The 22,898-nt window shown below is 49.7% G+C and overlaps 1 protein-coding gene across 8 annotated transcripts in view; it reads right to left on the bottom strand.

The window, feature by feature from the left end:
• Positions 1 to 609: 609 nt before the first annotated feature.
• Clec16a (C-type lectin domain containing 16A) overlaps positions 610 to 22,898 on the bottom strand; it is a 202,317-nt gene continuing 180,028 nt past the window's right edge. For 5 of the 8 annotated variants that reach the window (XM_021648393.2, XM_021648395.2, XM_060364179.1 and 2 more), the window contains 2 exons: positions 13,850 to 14,008; positions 610 to 3,998 (listed from right to left, as the gene is read on the bottom strand). In XM_021648393.2, coding sequence (XP_021504068.1) covers positions 3,643 to 3,998; positions 13,850 to 14,008 — 515 coding nt within the window. In that variant the 3' untranslated portion in view covers positions 610 to 3,642. Of the gene's footprint in view, positions 3,999 to 6,536; positions 6,648 to 7,016; positions 7,141 to 13,849; positions 14,009 to 22,898 lie in introns of all 8 variants that reach the window. The other 3 variants (XR_009584537.1, XM_060364181.1, XM_060364180.1) reach the window with 3 other exon arrangements.

Here is a 22,898-nt window from a genome sequence, read left to right as displayed (position 1 = left end):
AGACAACCACAGGCCAGAAGGGGAAGTAGGCTCTGCTTGCTGCCAGCACAGGGCTGGGCCTCATGTCTCCTGTAAGGACTCAGAAATGAGGTTGAATGTCTAGCTTCTTTTGGGTTTGCTCTTAAGACCTGTAAGGCCCCGAGGCATTTCTGGGCTACATTCAAGCTGGGGCAGAAGCTATGAAGACCCCTAGGTCCAGATATTTCCATGTTGCTGTACGTTGGTATGCGTAGGAATTGTGATCACCAGTGTCAACTGACTGTTATAGGTGGGGAGCCCTTCTTGCTCCCCTGGTCTCTGAAGCCACAATACAGAGGCTTCCTGACCCTCCTGACAGGCAGGGCCACACCAGCCCGTATCACATGTGCAGAGCATCAGGCTTGGAGTGGCTAAGGAGGAGCAAACCTAAGATGCTGTCTCCCTCCATGGGTAGGCCCTTCCCAAATAGAGCTGCTCCTGGAATGCCCCCAGCAGAACTGGGGATGTTGGTGATGTCTCTGGTCTTTATGTCCCACCTGAGCGGTGATGACAGGTCAAGGCATTTGATGACCCTCCCCATGGCACAGTCTCCTGTCATGGTGCCGAGGAACAGCAGCTACACTCCTGGGCCATTAGTTTTGCTTTTTATTGCCATGTTCCAATTTACAGGGATGTTCTTTCTTTCATTCCTCCCATCAGGTTCAGCCCCCACAAAGTATAAGGCCTGCTGGTACTCCCTTGGCCAAAGCTTTCCAGATTTGTCCCCTGTCCCCCTTTTTTCCCACAGCTTCAGCTACGGGGGGAGGGGGGGGGGAAGAGGCATTTAACCTTCTGCCTACTGTGACTGTGTGAAATATATTTGTTGCATCTACAGATCAGAGTTGGTTTACCCATGCCTTACTTACAACTGCATTTCAGAGGCTGTAGAGAAAGCAGGCACCATCCTTAGGAAGGATGCAGTCATCCAACCCCTGGCAATGCAAGTATTTGGGTGGGTGGGTGGCTAGACTGGGTGCAGTATAACAAGAGGGGTCAGCTCTCGAAGCCTCTTCCCACACCTCCACCATACAAGAAGCTCCCCACTACACTGGGTCTGACCCAGTGCAGGAAGTCCCACCTGCTCAAAGCCTCCAAATGGGAAGAGGCATCACTACATGTCTCCATGGTGATAGTCACCATGGTGTTTAGTGGCCAGCTCTGATAGTCTGCCCCAGGGCAGACATGGTGTGCATTGCCTTGGAGATGGGACTAAGGGTTTTGGAGGCTTACTGGGACCCCCAGGTCAGCAGCTGTGGGCCCTTCTGGACCTGGAATCCTTCAGTTCTACCTCTCACTGGTGATTGTGGTAGACTCAATATGTCTTCTCTGTCTAGGCCTGCCTGGAGAGGACAGTTGTCAAGTTCACAGGGTGTTCCTAAGGACAGGGTTGTGCCCATTGCCACCAAGACCTAGGTGAGGAAGTGTCCTTCTTTAGAGCCCTGGGGCACTGCTGCTTCCTCTGGGATGCCCTCCCTCACCAGAAATGGGCCAAGGAACTCTGCTCACAGGAGGCTCTCACTTGCTTACCTGCATCAAGTCCCCAGTTACACTGATGTGCTGGTTCTGACCTTCTGGTAGAGAAAAAAGTGCCCTGAGCCTATGGGGCTAGTGGTAGTGGTGTACAGGAATCTAGGGGTACAGGAATCTGGATGTAGTGGGATGAAGGAAGAGGCCTCTGGGTGCAATCTTACAAGCCAGCTGTGGGGGCAGCTTGTTCTTGGTAAATTTTAGATAGCTACTGGCCTTCCAGGGTTTGCTGACCACCTTGGCCACAGTCTTTTCCTTTCCTTAAAACCTCCTGTTTGCAGGGAAGAGGCTCATCACAGAGGGGTGGTGCCTACCTGCATAGATGGTTAGGGTGGCTGCAGGCATTCCTCTCATGGCCACACTGCAGGGTGGGGAGTCACTTGTATTGTATAACAGTTATGTTACCTTAGCAACTGTCATTTCAAATCCCCAAGGTGAACAGCTGTGTTGAAGACAAGGCTAGCCTGCTCCTCTGTCCACTCCTCCCTGAAAATGACCGAGAGACACTCAGGGTTGGCTGTGGGGGCCCAGAGAGCCCTTCTTCCCAGGGGCCATCACTCTTCTCCCTTCCCAGGGACTCTGCTAGATCTCCTGCCACATCCTTCTTTGCCAGAGCCTTTGGGGCCTTTGCTCCAGGCCTGGTTGGCTCATTTCCTGACCCAGCCTTCTGCTTCAGAAACCACCACATGTCTTTCACACTGAAAAGCATGGTAGGTATGCCCATTGTAGTACTTTTAAAGACCAAAGAGTCCAGGCCACCTGGGTTCCACTCCCCTCCCAGGGAGTACTAGTTTCCCTTGAAAAACTGAGCCTTGAGCCTGCAGAAAAGAAGGCTTAACTGAGGTGTCAAGGACTAATGAGGAGCAGATGGTGACATGCCCCAGGGTATCCTCGAGGCCCAAGTTTGGTGGATACCAACACTGTGTGAGATCACACCTCTAGGAAAGCCACAAAAGGCCTTCCATGGAGCTGGGGGTGGTGATCCGGCTGGTGAGTGCAGAGGAAGGCTGGGGACTAATGGGACAGATTTGGGTCCTTGCTGGCACATGGGCTAGAAGTATGGGGTTTTCTTAGTGAAACAAGTTGTGTGGTGGTGGCAGCAATGGACAGGGGAGGGGAGATTCTGTTTTTGGTTACATGTTTTTCAGCTGGGCCCCTGGTTGGCCATCTGTATGCACACTGGGAAGCTGGTTAAAGCTGAGGATGATTTAAATCCTTTGATTCCTGTCATGGACACTGGGAATAATGGATATTTCTTGGATGAAGAGAGAAGGTAGCAAGCCTGATGGAAGCTGTGACTCTGTGGTATCCTGAGAAGGGAGCAGAAGTCACCCAGGTCACACGGAAGCTTCTGGCCTCTTCACTCCATATGGCCTGAGCATACTCAGAGCTCTCTCATTTTGTTCAGAAGCATCTCAGTGTTCCAGGGAAAGACTTCATCATCCCACAAACTTGTAGAATTAGGGACAGAGAAACAAGAATCACTCAGACAAACAGAGGCAGCAACACCTACAACTTCAGAATAAAAACAGAAAGTTCTAAGGAAGGAGAATCTTAACAGCTGACGCTTCTCATGTGACACCAAGCCTTATGGTTGAGGACTTTTTCTTTTTGCCCCTCCCCAAAATGGTTAACTTTTTAAAATAAATCTCTTCATCTGTTGCCAAAAACAGAAATAAATAGCCCAGAGAGATGTTTATCTAAGTTTGCTTTTCTACAGATTTCTACCCAAAGTAACCTTGTCCATATCTGTGCACACTGTGAGTGAATACAAGAAAGCTGCCGGAAGGAGGGTGCCAGTGGGTCCTGCCACTCGGGGCTGTCAGGATCGGAAAAAGGGTCCCAGGCCCCTCTGAGGTGGCCAGTGTCATCCTCTGTACACAGAAGGCTGTCTCCAGGATCACAGCTTGCTCAGGAAGAGGTAAGAGCAGACGAGAAACACCAATGTTGCATGGCTGTCTTGCTGGGAGAGGTTTCAGGGGCTGTTTCCAGGGCTGTGGAGAACAGGGGGTGCTCCCGATGTGTCGTGTGTCACAAACTGCACTGGGTCCCTACCAGCGGGCCTCACATACAAAGGGAGATCCCTGGTGTATCCCCTCAGTGCTCTGTGGGGTCCGTAGGCTCTGGGCGTACAGTACCCTCATCTGGGGTCTCAGCATCCATTGTGGCCAGTGCAGGGTACTGGGGGATGCCAGTGAGGGCTCGGAGGCTGTGGGGATCGACTGGGGGGACAAGGGTCAGCGACTCAACACTCAGCGTGTCAGCAGTGTCCTCATAGAGCAAGGAGATGGTGGGCTGCTGGGCTGGGAGGAGGCTGGGGGACAGCTGCAAGGTCTCCGTCTCGGAGCTCCTGGCCAAGTTCTTGCTGGGCTTGGAGTTGACATCCACTTCATCCACAATCACCGACTGGTCTAGAAGGTGAGGCTGAGGCTGTTCTGGAGTTGTGGGGGCATCTAGGTGGGAAGGAAAGCAGAGATATTCTCAGCTCCGGTGACACTAATCAGCTAACACCTGCCACTCCTGTCCTGCACCGAGGTGGAAAAACCTGTGGGGAGACTGCTGGCATTAGGGACATGGCTAGGTTCCACCTACTTCTTTTTGGGACCCAGAAGCTGCTAACTCTCATCTTACTTAGGCCTGGGGGTAATGTGTCAGGACCCTGGGTGCCTGACTTGTGATAGCAGGGGAAAACTCAGGCCTTGTGTGAAATCAACACTTGAATACTGAAAGTGAATATTGGCCCGGGTAGGCTTTGTGTGAGGACAAGTCTGGATCAATTGCCTGATGGTAAATACTTAAACTGAAAGCAAACAGGTTGGGGTATACCTATAATTCCAGGCTATTTCCGGAGGCTACATTTGCAGATACTTGCCAAGGAGTCCAGTGCAATAGTTTAAAAAAAAAATGGTAGAACTTTCTAGTTTCTAAAATCTTGCACTGTGGTTTGCCTCTACCTTCTGTAGGCACCGAGTTAGCACCCACCAAGGGGATGGGCTTGCCAGAAACTTGTCAGAAGTTTCCCACAAGGGCCATGACGAGGAGCCATCAGCTTCCACCAGATTAGAATTGCTGGGTTTTGTTGTTGTTTGTTTGTCTTGGTGCTTTATTAGACTGTGGATACATGCCAGCCACTTGCTTCTCTATGATACTCAGCCAGGAACATGTGGCATTCAAGGGAAAGCCAACCACAACTCCAAAGGCGGGCATCTGGACACAGAGAGGAAGTGCTGGGAATCCATTCATATTTGTATGGATTTCAGTATTAACAGGCCTCAGCGGAAGATGGCAATTATTCAGCCCTGAAGCTGTATGAGGGGACTTAAGGAGCAGATGGGATGTAGTTTTGGTTCAATGTCATTCTTGTTGATTTCATTTCTGTTTTCTCGTTTAAGACAAATAAAACAGAAAAGCGAACCAAACATAGAGCCAAAGGATGGAAGAATGAAGAACAAAATAAAACCAGTCAACATGAAGAATGGGTGGAGCGCAGAGGAGCCACAGGTAAGGGAGAGGCATACCAACTCTCCCAGCACGTGCTGCCTTCCTTTATTCTCTAGTCTCGGGGACGATGGAAGGGCCAGTCAGTTCCTTCATAAGAGCTTTGTTTTTGTTTTGTACTGCTGGGGATGGAACCCAGGGCCTCAGTCACAATGTTAGCCAAATGTTTACCACTGAGCGACTGCCCAACCTGTCCTTTCTTTAAAAGAAAACTAGAAGAGGGAGAGAGCAAGCAGGAGGCTTTCTAGAAAAGCCACTCCCCGTGCTGTGCTTAGGGCACATCCTTGCTTTTGGGGCTGTGGGTGCTGTGAGAACTGGTGCAGAAAGAGAGGGGTATGCGCTGAGCTCGGAAATGTGTGCTCACTATACCACCAGTGCTTCTTTCTCTGCCTTCCACTAACTGCTCCACTGTACATCGATGTTTGTGAGCTGGACTGCCTTCAGGCAAGTCCCTCTTGGGACCTTGTGAGAACCTGCTGTCTTCAAGTGGCACTCAGTAGCTCAGTGACCTCTATGAAAGTCTTGGAATGGGTCTGAGCCTATCTTGGAACTCCTCCATGAGGGGTTCATGGCTAGGCAGCTTGGAAATGACTCACTCACTCACTTGGAAATGATTGCAAATGGAATTGTCCTGCCATTGGGGAGCAGAAACATTGTCTTCCTAGGTTTTAACCTTCTTCTTAGTTCTGTAGTGGGGCTTTTTCTAATGAGAATAATCAGGAAGGCAGGAAGACCATAGTCAAATCCATCAAAAAAAGTAAAACAACTAACAATATCAAATACACAATGGCTGCCTTTAGAAAAGTAACTATTAATTAAAAGGGCTGTTTTGTTTTTTCACCTTTAAAAATACTCCCAGCCATTTTAATAGAAAAAGAGAATGCCCTCTTGCTCCCACCTACAATTGCAGTTTATACTAGGAACTACTTCTTGAAAATGGGCAGCAAATTCATCTGACCAAAGGGGAAAAAAAGAGAAGCAGGCAGGTTCCCCAGGGAAGGCACTGCAAGGGCACACTCTGCTCAAAGGCTGAGCAAAAAAGGTGACTTGCTGGTTCTTGGCACCTCTGTTCTGCTCAAGCCCCTCGCATTGGGCACTGAAGAGGAGGGGTTTGGACATGGCCTGGAGAGGTAGAGAGCCACAGCAAGAGTGGCAGCTATAGCAAGCCTGCGTTCCCAGCAGGGTTGTGGGGTTTCCAGCCTATGAGGGTACTAGGAAGTGCCTTGACTGACCTTCTTAGGCATGATCTACAGTTTCCAGAAATGATGTGGACTGGTTGTACATGGGCTGGAATGGCAGACAAGTGCTTTGGGAAGGAAGGAAGGACTCCACAGAGCAAGCTAATGCAAAGCTCAGAGGGTCAGCTGGCGAACAGAAAACAAAGTGAAATTCCTGCTGACATATACTATCAGCACACGGACATGTCAGCAAGCATTGGCGAAATGTCCCAGGATGGTAGCAGCAGTGGCCCTGAAAAGGAAAGCCCGGCTCACCTCTCCTGGTGACGCTTAAAGTGACTGGGGCACTGGAAAGATGGCATCTACCAAGGAGGTAACACTGGGCCTGGATAACAGCTGCATTTGCTGCTTAGCTTTGGCCAAGGCCTGGGAAAGAATATACTAGGTTGTCTTTACAAGCTCTCAATTCCCTAGTCAATAGTAAGCTGAGTGGCAGGGATCTGTGTGGACACATGGGACACGACCTCCAGCCCAGGGCTGACTCTGGCGAGGCCACACTGAGCCCCATTGCTGGACAAGTGCAATGCTCTGGGATACCCAGGAAGGACTGACCTGGGGCAGAGGACTGGGGAATGTGGCCTTAGACAGAGGACAGAAAGGGAAAGAACTGACTTCAGGGAAGTTGAGATCCGGATGGCGTGCTCTCCAGGCCCAGCTTGCCCGCCCTGCTCATGCCAACCCTGTTGCATGTGGCAGGAGTATCATGGGCCCATGGGGCTCCTGAAGGAAACCTGCCTGATTTGATTGTGCGTGAGTTGCCGTGGCAGCTGCTGGTCGAAGCACTAAACCCAGTGGCCGCCGTGACTGTCGGCCTCCGACAGGCTGAACACTCGCCGGCGTCCTTTCCTGCCACTCCTGACTAGAGGGAAAACACAGTGACAGATCATAGAAAGCCTGTAACAATGGAACGGCGAAGGGGAGGTGGAGAAGAAAGGGACATGGCAGTGACAGACAGTGAGTATTAGCAAGAACAATGGGAGAAGGGCTGTGGTTGGAGTCTACTAGCATTCAGCTGGTACCCAGATTGCCAGCCCACCAAGTAGACAAGACACCTCCATGCTGTCCCCCAAGATGAGCCAAGGTCAGGAGATCTAAGAAAAAAAAATTGTTCATTTATGAAACTTTTCTTTCTTTTCTTCTTTAGACAGGGTCTCATAGAGTCAAGGCTGGCCTCAAACCTGCTAGGTAGCCAAGGAGAATCTTGATCCTCCTGCTTTTACCTCCTGAGTGCTGGTGTTACAGGCATGTACCACCAGGCCTGGTTTCTGTGGTACTGGGGACGGAACCCAGACTTTGTGCATACCAGGAAAGCACATGGCTGATTGAGCTCCAGTCCCTCATTCATACAACGTAATATGGTTAGAGACAGAGAAGGTTCAATCCTGTTGCAAAGATTTGGGTCACTGATAACTTCTGGTCTTGTCAGAAAAATCAGGGGTCAAAGGGACAAAACTGCCTGTCAGTTTTATCTGGGACCTGCAGAAAGATGGAAAACACAGGAGGAAATGCCTGCAGGAAGGAGGGGCATGGTCAGAGGATCAGAGCCAAACCAGAGTGAACTAAGCATTTCTGACCCTGGGGAGGGAGACATGGAGGGATCTGCTTTAAGTTTTAAGTAAATCCTGGATGTTGGAGGTGTCCTGGCACCTGCCTTAGATTCACAGTGGTATTTTGGGGAGGAGGACAACTTGGAAAGCCCCATCTTGGGAACCAAGAATCAGGGCACAGAGCAGGAAATGGGGAGACTAGGCATCAGTGGCTAAGTGGGAATGCCCAAGCTGGAACTGGAATACAAGGAGTGGCTCATGGTGTTGTGGGGTCATGGTCTCAAAAACAAGCTGTAGGAGTAGAGCTAAGATAATGTCACAGAGCACAGTGGGAACATGGTAAACACTATGGGATGCCATGCTAAGGACAGCCACACTTGTCCATTTTAAGTTGGGTAGATTTTGCCACCTCAAAAACAACAATACAACAACAACAACAACAACAACAACACACCACAGAGAAAACTAGAGAAAAGACAACACTGCCTCCTTGGCGTGTCTGCCCTTTCCTGGGTGACCAAAATTCAGTGTGAAAATCAAGGCAGGGTGCTTGGCGAGTATGAAGGAGTGCTGACGATGGAGGTCATGGAGACCCTCTGCGCTGAGGACTGGAAGCCAGCCCTTTCTTTCTCCTGTCAGCCCTTGGGATGGTCACTGGTGGCTACAGTGCACAAGCTGACATTTACAAGGGCAACCTGACCTTCACTGTAGCATCATTTCCAATGAACACTTTCTGTTTTCTGCCTCAAAGAAGCTCACAAAGAAACTGTAAAGCCTAGAGCACATGGATGCCAGAAAATGAAGGGGCTGTTTAAGGAACTCAGGGTAGGTCATAAAAGCAGTGTCTCAGCCCTCTGAAGGCTGAGGCAGGAGGAGCATCAGTCCCAGGCCAGTCTGATTTACATGGTAAGAGCTGTTTCAGAGACAATTCCACAGAGTATGAGTGTGTACAGCTGGGCATGACTTTGAGTGGCCATCCAAGCATGCTCATATGTGTGTGAACGTATCAACATGAGGGTACACAGGGTACTGGGCCCACATTTGGTTCTGACAAGGAGCCCACTGATTTCATCCCAGGACATTGCTTTTGATTTCAGTGTCTCAGAAAAAGGAAAAGTGCCGACTCCAGCCTGCTCCCATTTTCTCACCCATGGTCAAGCTGAGGCTTGTCAGGCTAGCTGAGCTAGATATGTGGGTCCGTGATGCCTGGTACAGATAAAATACTTGATGTTTAGCTTGCCATTCAGGTGCTGGCCACCCAAAAGCACTTTTGTTAAAGTGCAATGGAGCCAGGTGCCATGGCAGAGGCTTACAGTGTCGGCATTCAGAGCTGAGGCAGGAGGCCTAAGATTTCAAAGCCAACCTGGGCAACACAGCAAGACTAACCTCAGAAAACAGAGAATAACATACAAGTAGGAGCAGTGGGCAAACAGACTGAGTGGTAAGTGGGTGCTGAAGCAGGCCACTCAAGTCCCCTCAAGTCCCTTTGTTAGGCAAAGGCTGACCATGAACACAAACCTCCTTCTCAATATCTCTGCCTGAGGAGGCAGCCTGAGATTCAGTGTGGGCTCTCTCTCAGTTTGGGCTGTCTGAAGACTCCCAACTTCAGCTCTTGCTAAAAAGCCACTTGAAATAAGCACAGTCTTCTATGGCTGGGAGGGGAAAGAGCAGGCACTGTTGGTGTAGCTCACCAAATTGACTCCTCTGGGCACCCTTCCTCTTGGCTGTGGTCCCAGTCTCTGCTGGGCTTACAGGTTTTAAAACTACTTCTGGGTTGAGGCTAGGAACTGCTTCTCAAAGCCTTCTGCTTCTGTCCTCAGAAGGGCAGGATTTGCAGGAAAGCTTTAGGGAGATGGTGAAAAGGATTCTATTTGTCTCTAACAAGATAAAGAAATGGGGCACAGATAGGTTCATGTGAGACTGAGATATGTGTTCCTTAGGGGCTCCTGGTTTGCAGCACTGACTCCTTGTGTCTCGTCTCTAGAAATATAAGAGCCTTCTGCAGTTGGTCTGTGCTAGCTGGGGGTGCTCCTGCCTCATCCCTTATTGTGTGTTCCAACTGCACACACGTCTCTGTGGTAATCTAATGGTCCTTGTCTGCTCCTGTTCATCTGTGAGAACCCTGCGTAGCCACTTGGTGTCCCTAATGTCTGTGCACAGTAGGGACTCAGTACAAACCTGTCTGCCTAGAAAAAAACAAAAAAACAAAACAAAACAAAAGAAAACAAAACAAAACAACCAGTGCAGTGAGGAAGATCCAGGGAGAGAGCCTGAGAGAAGCCAGTGCAAAGGCCCGTCCAGTAGAGGGATGTCTTGGGTCAGGTCTCAGGGCTATCTACGATAGGCGGCCTGCGCCACTGCTGCCTGGGAGCACAGGCTGGGCCCCGACAAGAAACTGAGAATGTCTATCCTGGGGGTACATGTGGGTCTTTCAAACCCAGGCAGGAAGTGTGAGGTTGATCTAGTGGGACAGAGCAGATGCTCAGGTAATCCTCCCCAGCACCAGCCTGTTTCATCCTAAGCTAGGGGAAACCCTGCATCAAAAGAAAATGCGGCTATCTGGGGTCTACTGTGCTTTTGGGGACCCAGCAAGCATTCCTCAGATTGGGACCCACAAGGTCCAGCAGGTGTACTCTATGAGTCCCCGGGCCCAATGAGTGGGATCATGGCTTTGGAGCTGGGCCCAGAGGCAACTGTGGAAGACAGCTGTTACAGCCAGAATTCAAACTTTGACTTGGGTTCATGTCATACCCATGGAAGTACCCAAGAAAGACTCAGGGGCCATGTCCCATCCTCTGCTGGGTTATTTTAGAAGACAGAGCATGGCTCTGGAGTCACCAAGGATAGGGTTCACATGTGAACTCACCGACCTGCTAATGGCAGTGTGATAGATAAGCCATGTCATCTGTCAAAACTGTTATGTTTTCCAATGGAGGAGAAGGTGTCTATGTAGTGCACCCAGGCAAGGTGCCCAGCCCTAGGTGGGTGTCTACTGCGATGCCATGCAGGGTATAGATGGGGCGAACATGTGTGGGCTGGGGAGGAACCCACACTGATCATGGGTGTCCATGCCATGAGAAATGCCAGAAACGTATAAGAGCCTTCCCTAGCTCTTTAAACCTTTTAGACTGACGTAATGCATGCCTGTTACTTGTGGGGCTTGGTGTGCTATTTTGACACATGTAACTATGTGTGGTCAAGTCAAGGGAAGAGGAGTGTCATCACTTCAGACATTCAGTGTGTCTCTGAGCTCTTCTGGCTATTTTGAAATGGATGGAAAGATATATTGGGACCCAGAGCTGCCCTATTGCATTACTCAGCCTAAGACCCTAACCCTCTCACTTAGCTGTATTTTTGTGATCTGACCCTTGTGCAATTTTGAGCATTCAACACCATGAAGCACATGCAGGAAACTAGTCTCTCACTAGCTAGATGACATCAATACTACACTTTCCTGACCAGGTAAGTGACCTTGCAGTGGGGCACTGGTATCTCTAAGTCTCTGGAGTTTGTTCTCCTGGCTTCAAGAGGGCTGACAGCTGCTCTGTATACTAGGAGCTCCCTGGCCTCTGGGATGTTCAGTAAATATTAAGGTCAGCAATGCTCTTTGTGAGCACCATGTCCTTGAAACTACTCTGAGGACAAATGGCTCTTGGCAAGGCCACAGCTGTTCAGGCTGAGCAGCAGGCAGACATGGTAGATGATGTGGGGACAGGCTCTGCAGGTTCATCCAACTACCAGCTGATATAGGACAGTGCCTCTAGCTGATGGTGGCAGCCCTTGGCAGTAGGCGATCGATGCAGGGGCATCTTCTCTGATCCCTAAATACTGGGCTGCCACTCAGAACTAAATTCTGACACCTGGTGGAGGTGTCAGAATTTAAATTCTGACACCCCCTTTCCTCTATCCTTGGCTCTCTCCTAGCACAGCCTGATACGGCACAGGCATGGGAAGAACGGTCTGGTTAGGCTGGGCCTTCAGGAACAAAGCATGTACTTGGTTCTGGGTGGAAGGGATAACGTGGTGGAGCGCCAAGGTGGAGAGGCTCTTGGGCTCCAGTGCTCTCTTCTCAGGATCAACAGCTGAATCTCAGGGCATTTGATTTCTGTCCCCAGAATGAAGCATAGCTCTTGGCCAGGTCAGCTTCTCTGAAAGAGGTGAGCTATTGTGGAGTGGACAGAGGTGGATGGGTAGCCAGGCTTGGGCTTTTACTGTCATGTCACATAAAAAATGGGGCTGGTGTGCCTGCCGGGATGCAGAGAAAGGGAGCAGACACTTCAGAGGTCCTGACTATCGCTTATTCACTGGAACTGCCTGGCCATCTGACAGCTAGGCTAATGGCCCCTGGATTTGTGAGATGCGAAGACATGTTGTTGGCACTGGGCAGGGAATGGTGGGGATAGGGGCTGAGGGAGGCCGAGGCAGAAATAATGAGCACATATTGTAGGGATGACTTGGACAATGTAAGGCTTCTCTTGGTTTTAATTTTAGGCAAAGAAATGTGTGGCTACCTGCTCACTTAGATGTTGGCTCTGCCTCCTTAAATATGGAAGAAAGATGTCCATAGTTATGTGGAAAAGACCTTTCCACCTGATGGGTGCTGGAAAACAGGAGCTCTTGGGTTCATATGTCGCTATAGGAATGTGCATGTCAGCAAGTGTATGCATATGCTTATGCAGCCCTGCACTCCTGTCCTAGAGTAAGGTGAGGCCAGTATAGGGCTCCAGGAGCTGTTCTTTGTTTTGAAGCATGTTCCATCTGCATTTCCCTGCTGTGTGCCTGGGAGGAGCATGACAACTGTGCTACCATTCAACTGAGTCCAATTACTGGCCCCTAGTTTGGGGGCAGGGAGAGAGGCTGACATTGAGTTGGAAGAGGTTCCAGTAAGGTGGGCCTGAGGGTGACCTTTCTGCCTGGGCCTGTGACATCAACAGGAGATGGAAAAAAGTACCTTGTGGGTATAGCACAGGTAGGCTAGGATCTCCTGAGCCACAGACATGGGTACAAGGATGACTCAGTTCACTGCTGGGAGGATGAAAACTGAAAGCATCATGAAGGGAAGTACAGTATCCAGGAAGGCACTGGTCCCAGTGGCATGGCTATGGCACTATGGCCTTTCTCTGACATGTCTCCCCCATGATTCCTCACTCCATAATTAAACAAGAGGAGGACAGGTGCCCCATGAGATATGCTGGCAGGGTTCTGATCAGACCTTGGAGGCACAAAGAAGGGCATGGAGGGGGTACAGGCAGAGATGTGGGCACCCTGTAGATCATGGGGTAGTGCTTCTGTGTGTGAAGCCCTGCACTGACTGGGGACACTGGGCTTGTCCCTATTTTAGCCCTGCCCTTTTGGCTGCATTTGGGGCTGTGTTAATTAGGAACCAAACCTGATGTCTGTTCCCTGGGACCTGGTGCAGAACAGACAGAAGTATGTGTAAGCTGTATGTGCAATAGCCCAGGACAAGGGAAGTGGAGGAGGGCTGAGGCATCACAGTCTGACTCCACTTATGGACTCTTTCTTTATGGCCTTTGAAGTGGTCTACGTTAAAGGACAGCAAGATGTAACACTGCTCTGTCTTAATAACTCCTCCCTTAGAGTGGTATGGTATCCCCCTAGTGGGACATCTAGACAGTACCAAACACCCCAAAAAGAAACTTTTATGTTGGGGCACAATTAGCAGGGACAGGATTCCTCCTTCTCCCAGGGTTCATACGGCCATATCTGAGAGACTCCTCCAGGTGATACACACAGACGTGAAGATGTGCCACTTAGGCTAGGCCTAGTTGGTATCATCCCCTACAGCTCTGTAGTCATGGCAGAGCAGAACAGACCAGCCAAGATAAGTGCTAATCCAGCTGGGGAGTGATGCCATCTCGCTAAGCACTGAAGAACACCCTTGAGTGGCAGTGTCTTCCAGACACCATGAGGAAAAGCTGTGGGTGAGAGGTCATAGCAGACACAGGGGTCACAGTGTCCCCAAAGAGCCTCCCAAAGTCCCCCATGTCTCACGGCCAATACCTGCTGGGCTCTGGGTTGCTGAGGGTGTAAAGGAGGAGCCTCCTGAATCGCAGTGGCTGGTGCTCCCGCTGCCGCCAGGGCTCCCACTGGCAGATGGTGGTGATGGTGATGACAGGGATGGAGAGCTATGCTGGTTTATGCACTGGGCCACAGCAAAGCCTGCAAGACAGCAGTGTGTAACGTGATTAGTTAGAAGAGTTCTGGCAGGCTTTGCAGAAGGAGCTCTACCCCCATACTGACTTAGAGGCTATGGGAGGCTAGATTTTCCTCAGAGGCAACATGGGGTCTTCAGTGTTAAGACCACTCTACCAGTCTTGTCTCTCTGTGATTCTTGGCCTCTTTTCCAGAATGAGCTGATCCTTCTGGTCAGAGACTAACCTGGGCATGTGTGAAGCTGCTTTAAGAAACAGGTCCACTGACCAGACCAGGTTGACTGTTGACTGGCTATACTGTGGCTTCAGGGCTCCCGTTGAAGGTAATACAGAGACCACCATCCATGGGGCTAAATTTTGGGTCTCACTCTGACAAAGGGAAGGTGAGCTGGGAAGTCTCTAGGAGAATGGAGAACCCAGATTCTCCCCTCTCAGAACCCACTCTGCCTCAGCAGTCCTGGCAGGGCAGGTTTAGAAGTAATGAGGGCTCTGCTAAAGAGCTCAGGGGCTAGTCAGCAACAGCCCACCCTAGAGCTACTAACACACGAGCAGGCTCTGTGGTTTGTGGCCCCACAACATGTGGAGGGGCCTCGTCCTCAGTCTTAGACATACTTAGCTCTGTATAGTGAAACCCACCTCTTAATAGCAGGTAAAGGGCTACTGTGGCCTCTCAGTCTGTTTTTGGTTGCTTACTCTCATGGCCTCAACCGTGGGGGAGATGCAGAGCTGTGAAACTTTCCAGCAGGCCTTAGCTCAGGAAGAAGGTACATGGCAAATGCCGATTAAGAGTGTTCTTTGCTGCCTGGAAAGACGACTCAGCAGTTATGAACACTTGGCTACCCTTGCAGAGGACCTACACAACAGCTCAGAACCCGACCTGTAACTTCATTTCTAGAAGATTTAATGCCCTCTTCTGGCCTCTGTGGATACCAGGCAAATACTAAAATAAAAATAAATCTTAGTTTTTAAAAAGTGTCCTTTATGCTGGGTGTGGCAGCACACATCTTGAATTCCAATACTCAACATTCAGGGAGCAGAGGCAGGCAGATCTCTAAATTTGAGGCCAGTCAGGTCTATATAGTGAGAAACCAACAACAAAAACAAAAACAAAAAAAAAGTGCCTCTTTATGACAAAGCTCAGTCTTGCTGGACAGCCCAGGAGCTGTATTTCTGCCTTACGCCTTCCACAGACTGGGTTCCAAGCTCTTACATTCTGCCCTCCCAAAGGGCTGACACATCTGATTTTGTTCTCTACAAACATGGAGACTCCCAAGGATAACAGCTCAATAATCCCACCAGCCCATGCAGGCTCGGCCATAGGGGCTGGTGCACTGCAGACCACATCGCCTCTCCTCCCTCCCTCCCTCAGCTACCCAGGGTCAGGGCAAGTCCTTTAGCAGAAGGACACCTCTCTCAGTGAGCGCACTCAGCATAGCTGGCCCCAACCTCACTGCCTCTCCTGCACTGCTGGCACCTCCAGGTGCAGCTCCTGCAGACACTTCCTCCAGGAGCCTCTCCAGGACCAGCCTTATCTCCACAAAACATAGGAAGGGAGAAGGTGCTGGCCACTGCCTGTCTTCTAAGTGTGATGGCAAAACTGACTAGATTTGGACTCACCATGGAAACACCTCTGGCCCTGTCTGTAAGGGTGTTCTTACTTTGAGCATGGGTGGTACCGTCTCATGGGCTGGGGTTGCAGACTGAAGAACAAGAGAAAGCAAGAAGAACTCCAGCATTCATCTCTCAACGTCCTGCTGTGGATGCCATGTGACCAGCTGCCTCATCCTCTGGTTATCGGGCCTTCCCCACCATGTGGACTGTATTCCCTCAAACCACGAGCCAAAATCAACTTTCCTTAAGCTACTTGTCACAGCAACTAGAGAAGTGACTAACTTATCAAGTAAAGTCTTAGGGGGATAAAATTTTGGTTTCAATGCGGCCTGGCTACAAAGTAGAGTCATTGCCATGAAGATCATGTAGTCTGAAATGCAAACTGCATCTTCTGTGAGAGCAGTGTGTTTGGCCTCATGCAGTACAAAGGATAGAGCACGTTGCTGCTTCTGGGGAAGCTAGATCAGAGTGTGTGTGTGTGTGTGTGTGTGTGATCCAGAGAAGGTCCTGCACCTCCTCTCTTCATCTACAGAGAGGACCTCCTTATCTACACACCTCTTCCCTGTAGATTCAGTGGGAGCCTACACTTGGCCAAGTAGCAGCAGTTTACATACTAATGTTCATGAGGAACTACTGTTATCAACTGACCAAGCTCACTGATACTCTGGGCCACACTCTAGGGACAGGCGGCATGTTTCATGGCAACAGTAGGTGGACGGGGCCTGGTGGGCAGGGCTTCTTGCCCTCATCTACTGTCTACCTCAGATGGCTGTTACAGAGGGAATGGCATTGCACCGGGCTCTAGACCCTATGAGGCCACACTGAGAGGTTGCCTGGTGGGCAGGAAAAGCCAGTAGAGGAAACACGGAGAACATCTGGCAGATCCCAACACTGCTCAGGACAATTCCACAGGGACAATCAGCCACAGCTTCACACAGCGAACTTTATAGCTGCTTACTTCTTAATCACCTACAGTGGTAAACCCCTGAATTTATAAGCTATTTACTTGCCTTGAAAATGAATTACCCCATAACAAATCAAAATGTCAGGTGGCTTTTCCCAAGCTACCAATTTATCACACACACAAACAAGCTGAATGTTGGAAAAGGGTTGGGACTGAGCCTTGTGTGCTCCTGAAGAGATGAGTGACAAAGCTGCGTACTGAACTCAAGCTATGGCGTGCCTGCCCCAGCTCTGTCATATTTTGTAGGATCGACTGAGTAGAGGTACTGAAGATACATTTCCCTCCTCTGCTGCTACTCAAATCTCTCATCCTTCTCAATTCTTCCTGCATGTTGCAGTTTCAAGGTTCTCTCTTCTACAATGACTTGCCATATTGGGGGATTGTGTGGGCACTGGAAAGAACTGCAGATGAATGCCATGGCTAAGCCCCGGGCCTCAGAATTCTTGCTTCATCTCAGCAAGACAGTTCTGAATGAGCTAACTATGGCAGGGATGCCAGAGGTCTTCTGGGCCTGTGTCAACCTATAAGGGCTGCCAAGACTTTGCAAACACATAGACAAGCCAGAGATCATGGGATGGGTAACAGGCACACAGGCTCCCCAGGGTCTTCTCTGCTGAGGACAAGCTTGGCTTGCCCCGTGTCTGTCTCAAGAACAGATCTCAGATCTCAGATGTGTACCAAAGGCTGTGGGGACTTGCAAGCCTGTGGACCCAGTCTGTGTCTAGGAACTGAAGACACTGATGGTGGTGGAAATGGGGGATGAAGGTGGTTTTGGGGTCCACATGCTGATGAAAGGGTGTGATATGGGGAATGGTTGAGACAAGGATATGTCCAGTGCTGGAGAAAAGCCAAAGAATTCTGACAGGCAAATGATGAAAGCCTCTACTGTTGGCAAAAATGCTGGCAGAAAGCAAGATTAAGTGCCCAGGAAGTGCTCAAGACGTGGTAAGTGAGGAAAGGTTAGCAAAAGCATGCCCACATACTCCTACTTAAAAAAATCCAGGTGTTCCTCATCCCTGTCCAGAGCAGACAGAGCAGCTGCAGGGGCTGGGGCTACGAGGGAATGGGTAGGTGTAGAGGAGGGAGGGTTTCATTGTGTTTTAGAGACTTGTCTGAATTGTCCAAGCTCTTTACCATCAATTACTATTATTATTACTAAATAAATACAGAGTCTGATGTATCTCTGACTGGCCTCCAGCCCACTAAAAACAGCTTGAAATATTTCAAACTTCTGATCCTCCTGCCTCTACTTCCCTAAGTACTGGGATTACAGACACATAGCGTGCTCACTTGATGTGGTGGTGAGATTAAACCCGGGTTCGGGCATCCTCGCCAACCACACTACATCCCCAGCCCTGTGAATATCATTTCAATCCAGGAAAGAAGAGAGTAGGGGAGAAATAGGATGCCTGGAAGCCGGGCACACTCAGGCCCAGTGGGACCACCCACTATGAGCTGCTCTGGTCTCCCAGACTCCCTCCCTGGAAGCTCTCAGGACCTGGACAAACTTTCTCAGAGTAGGGCCAGGCAGGTGGACCCATGCCAACAGCAAGACATTCCCTTGCTTTGCAGGATCTCTGAGGTACATGGGGCAGCCTGGAGCCTTTCTGTCTTCCTCTGCTCCATTCTACCATGGTTCTGGGACTGTGAACTAACGAGCAGCTCTCTGGCATTTGTCAACAACAAAATTACTACCAAAAGGTCAGCCTTCTATTTTAAAAGCAGTCACAGAGGGAATGCTGGGCGTGGAATCAGAATCCCAGGTTCGAGTCCAAGTTCTGTGCACTCTGGCTTTGAGACCTGGGATGAGTCCCTTCCTTTGTTTATGTCTGCCTTTGGCACTCGTAATAACCAGGTTCACGAGATTTCAGAACCAGAGCTGGTGATGGCGGTCTACAGGGTACTAGCTAGCTTATATTTCATCTGTGTTTGATACTGGACTAGTGTTTAGATCCTGAGAGATTCCACACACAAATCTACACGTCTGCCTTATAAAACTCAGAGATCAGGCACTGCAGGGCCTTGTCCTGACAGAGCTGTAGCTAGAGCGAGGTGACAGAGCTGCTCTTTTCCTTCAGACCTGACTTACTATCCTGTGACAATTCAATGTTATTTCTGTCCCCATTCTTACATTCCTAGACAAGTCCACAGGGAGCTCTAACCCATAGACACTGAACCACAGAACAATCATGTAGAAACAGACCTTCTCTTCCAGCAGCCTAGGCTGCACACAGTGCTCTGTATTTGCTGGGACATTGCTGCAGACTCCAGTTCCCCTTTGCTTCCTTTCTGTCTGCACAGGTCCCTTCCTGGCCCTTGAGGGCTTATGTGCTGGCTGCCAGCTTGGGCAAAAGTTCTCTCTCTAAACCCCACAAAGTCTGTCCTGCTCAGGGAACACATGAGAAACTTGACTGCAAAGATCCCTAGTATTTTGTGTAACAACTTTCATTATTTGAGCAGCTAGCACCTTTTGGATGTGTTTCAAATATTGCTAGCTATTTCCTATTATTCATTTTCTCCCTTTACCTGCAGTTACAGAACCTGGCCACTAGGCATGGCCATGTGACTGGAGTTGTGGCCATGAGACAGTCATCAAAGTGGCATGTGGGATTTCCAAGAAGCCTCTTCAACAGGAAAGAGGGTAGGTACATCCTCTATTCTGCTTCCTGGAACACGGATGTGATAGCCAGAAATCCAGCAGTCATCCTGGACTATGAGGGGGAACCATATTATATATGAGCGAGAATGAGTTTGGACCCTGATGGAGGCACCACTTACCCATATGTGTGATGCTTTTACTGGAGGGCAACCTAAACCTCTCTTCTAGCATTTTCTGTGTTGTTGAAGCTGATCTTATCTGACACTGTTGTGGGGGACTGCCTTGTTAATGCAGGATTAAGTCCCCGGGCACACTGATGTGCTGGTTCAGAACTTCTGGGAGAAAAAAAGTGCCCTGAGCTTATGGGGCTAGTGGTAGTGGTGGGGTTTAGGGATCTGGATGTAGTGGGATGAAGGAAAAGGGAAAAGGGCCGATGATCCTGACTGTGAACTTGAATCTTCAGCACATGCTCTCTTAACTTTCTTCCATGGTGCAAGTGGAGATTTTGGCAGAATCTAGTGGATGAACTGAGTGTCTTTCTGAGTTAAACCAGAACTCAGAGATTATAAAAGTCAGCTGAGACCTTGAAACTGAGGGCCATGAGAGACTCAGTGCACAGATATGGAGGCTGGGTGTAGCTGAGTCTGAAAAGAAAGCAGGGACACTGCTATCTGTGAGCTGCCTAGAGCCAGCCTTCTGGATACTTGACTACAATGTAACTGCGGCAGGTTAACAAGCTTTTGCCCTTTTGGAGTTGTGGAACTGGCTTGGGTCTACATAAGGGATTCTGCAGGGGCCTCTCAAAGGGTTAAGTGCAGGAGTCCGCTTAACCCAGGAGTCACTCCAAGGACCACGCTGTGTAACATAGGGCTACACCTGGCAGAGCACTAGGGGCTCAAGGCTTCCAGGATTAACTCTATCCTCATCCACACTTCTAGAGGCTCGGTGCTCCCAGCATACATCCGTAGTTTCCCAATGAACAGTGAAGCTGACCACCAGAGAGACAAGCCCTGAAGCCTATAACAAAAGCAGCTGGTACTAGGCCAACAGCAGGGTGCATGCCAAGTGAAAGCAACAGCAGGAAAACTGTCACAGCACAGTATATTTGGCTTGAGCTTCCCAGGAATTCTAGCTTGGGGAAAACACAGCATGGTGCAGCTCTTGGCACCCAGCATTCACTGAGAAGCCTGCATCCTTTGAACCCTTCCCAGAACGTTCCTGAAAGAAGCAGCAGAGAAGGCTCAACTGCTTGCCTTCAGGTGTCTCCTTCATTCTTCCAAGAGGCCAACACATGGTGGCCTTTATCAAACTTTCTTTTCTAAGCAGTGAAATTCTTGATTTCTACCAGGGTTAAAAATGGAAATGCTCTGGCTGGTGCAGAGAGGGGCTTCACTGCTTCTTTCCAGATTTTTCTGTGGCTCGTTCATCCTACACTTTGGCTGGCAAAGCAAGTGAAGGAGGGCAGGAAGAGCCAAAAGGCTTCCCTGTCTGTCAGGAAAACATGGTGTGCCACCCTGAGCCCTGGTAGTTACGAAGGGCTGGGACCTGCAGCCTAAGAACACAACACCCCCACCAGGGCAGTGTTTCCATTCTTCAAAAGAAGGTGGCTATCTGGATTTTGATGTAAACTAAGTACTGCCTGAAGTTTTAAAATGTAGAAATCACAACTCAATCTCCCCCCACCTTTTTTTTTTTTTTTTTTTTTTTAAGCAAGTGGAAACAGGATTTCTCCCAGCGTGGCCATTAACTTTCTTTGTAGCCCAGAATGACCTTGAACCTGATCCTTCTGCCTCCACCTCTTGAGGGAAGAAATTACAGGCTTAAATGGTCCTGGGGACAGAAGGCAGGGCTCTATGAAGGCTAGGCAAGTGCTCTTAGCAAGCAGCAGCCCCTGCCTGGCCTCACGCTCTTTTTGAAAAACAAGGTGTGGCCTACCTAAGGGTGGGGGAGCAAAGCCAGTTTGCCCCTTTACTGTGCTGGGCTGTTATTAGCCCCTCCCTGAGCCTAGTAAGTCACCTGTGACAGCCCCTGTGATGAGTGCTGTGTGAGCCTGGAGCACAGCCTGCCTCAGCCAGGGACTGCCGTGCTCCGCTGAGGCCTCTGGGAGGAGGGAGAAGCTCTAGGAGCTGCCTTCCCAAAAGCCAACCGTCTATCCTTGAGGCTCCAGGTGAGGATGCACAGAGTGCCAGGACTTTCACAGTAAATAAGGAGCTAAGGGCCACAGACTCTGGAGCTCGCCTTTCATTAGCAGATTCACTCAGAGGCTGTGGCTCAGGCGCCCGGCCAGGCGTGTTCATATTTTCTCACCACACACTGAGATGCTGGGAAACAGTGAAAAAAAAAAAAAAGAAAAATCAATCAGGCCTGTGACCTCCTGCACAAACCCAAGACAGCCAATGTGGCATGGCCTCAATCCTCTCTCACTGGCTTTCCTTGACACTGTCCTTTCACCTCTGCTGCAGTCTGCCAGGTCCCTTGGGTGAGTCCGGTAGGGATATGACAGAGCCTAAGATTTTAGTCTGCTGTGGCTCCACAGTATTGCTCCTTACAAGGTCTGGGGTGGCATGGAACTTTCTCACTCATGTATCTGAGCCAGTATGTCTCTGGAGCTTATCCTTGGGTAAAATAAAACGAGGGTGGATGTGGGGAGACTAGGAGCCAAGCAGGGATCTAATGAGGAAAAGCCACCTTAGGAAGATGCTACCAACACTGTTAAAAAGCTCACAAGTGGCTGAATGGTTAAAGGTCACTGGCTGGCTGGCTGCTCTTCCAAAGGACCTGGGTTTTCAGCACTCACATAGTGTCTTACAAATATCTGAACTAAAGTTCTAGGGAATTTGACACCTTTTTTTTTTTGGGCACCAGGCTGGCACAAAGACATTCATTCAGGTAAAACACCCAAACACTATAGGGGAGGCTAGGGAGATAGCTCATGTGTAAGGGTGCTTGCCACATAGCATCACAGCATGAGGACCTGAGTTAAAGTCCCCAGCACTCACATAAAAAGCCGAGTATGGCTGCATGTGCACCTGTACCCCCGTTGCTGTGGAGGTCTGAGACAGGAGGATCACTTGCTAGTGGCAGCCTAGTTCCAGTCTTGGCAAGACAGCCTGTTTCAAGGAAATATGGTGGAGAGTGATACATCAGGGTGCCCAATGTCCTCCCCTCCGGCCTCTTAGCATGCATTCTCACACACACACATCTATACCTCACATACTGTCAGACAAATAAAAAATCAAAATAAAACAGGTGTTAGACAGACAGACAGCTCAGTGGTTAAGAGTGAGAAATGTTCTTCCTGAGAACGAGTTTGGCTCCCAGTACCTAGGTCGAGAGGCCCACAACTATTTCTATTTCCCACTCTAGGGGATCCAACATTTTGGCTTCTGTGGGCACATACACTTGTAGCACACACTCTTCCTTCCACACACACACAAAAACAGTAATAAATAATCAAGGGACCAGGCTGGGACCTGGATGCTTATCTGGAGAACCTCAGAAATCCATACAGAAATGAAGTTCTCCTGACTTGTGGGCACCTTTGTGGCTTGGGTCCCAGTCAGGCAGGTTCTGTACACAGACCCTCACACCCCCTACCCTCACTTCCTGCCTCTCCTCAGTGGGTCTAAAGATGCAGTATTTCAGAGCTGTGAAATCTGGCATCATCCTAAGGGCTTCACACTCAGGTACCACTTTAGATTTTTTTCCCTGTGGAAAAGCCAT

Source organism: Meriones unguiculatus, chromosome 11 (assembly GCF_030254825.1).
Source record: "Meriones unguiculatus strain TT.TT164.6M chromosome 11, Bangor_MerUng_6.1, whole genome shotgun sequence".
NCBI lineage: Eukaryota > Metazoa > Chordata > Mammalia > Rodentia > Muridae > Meriones > Meriones unguiculatus.
The sequence above is the reverse complement of the archived record's forward strand: the minus strand, read 5'-3'. Positions and strand labels throughout refer to the sequence as shown.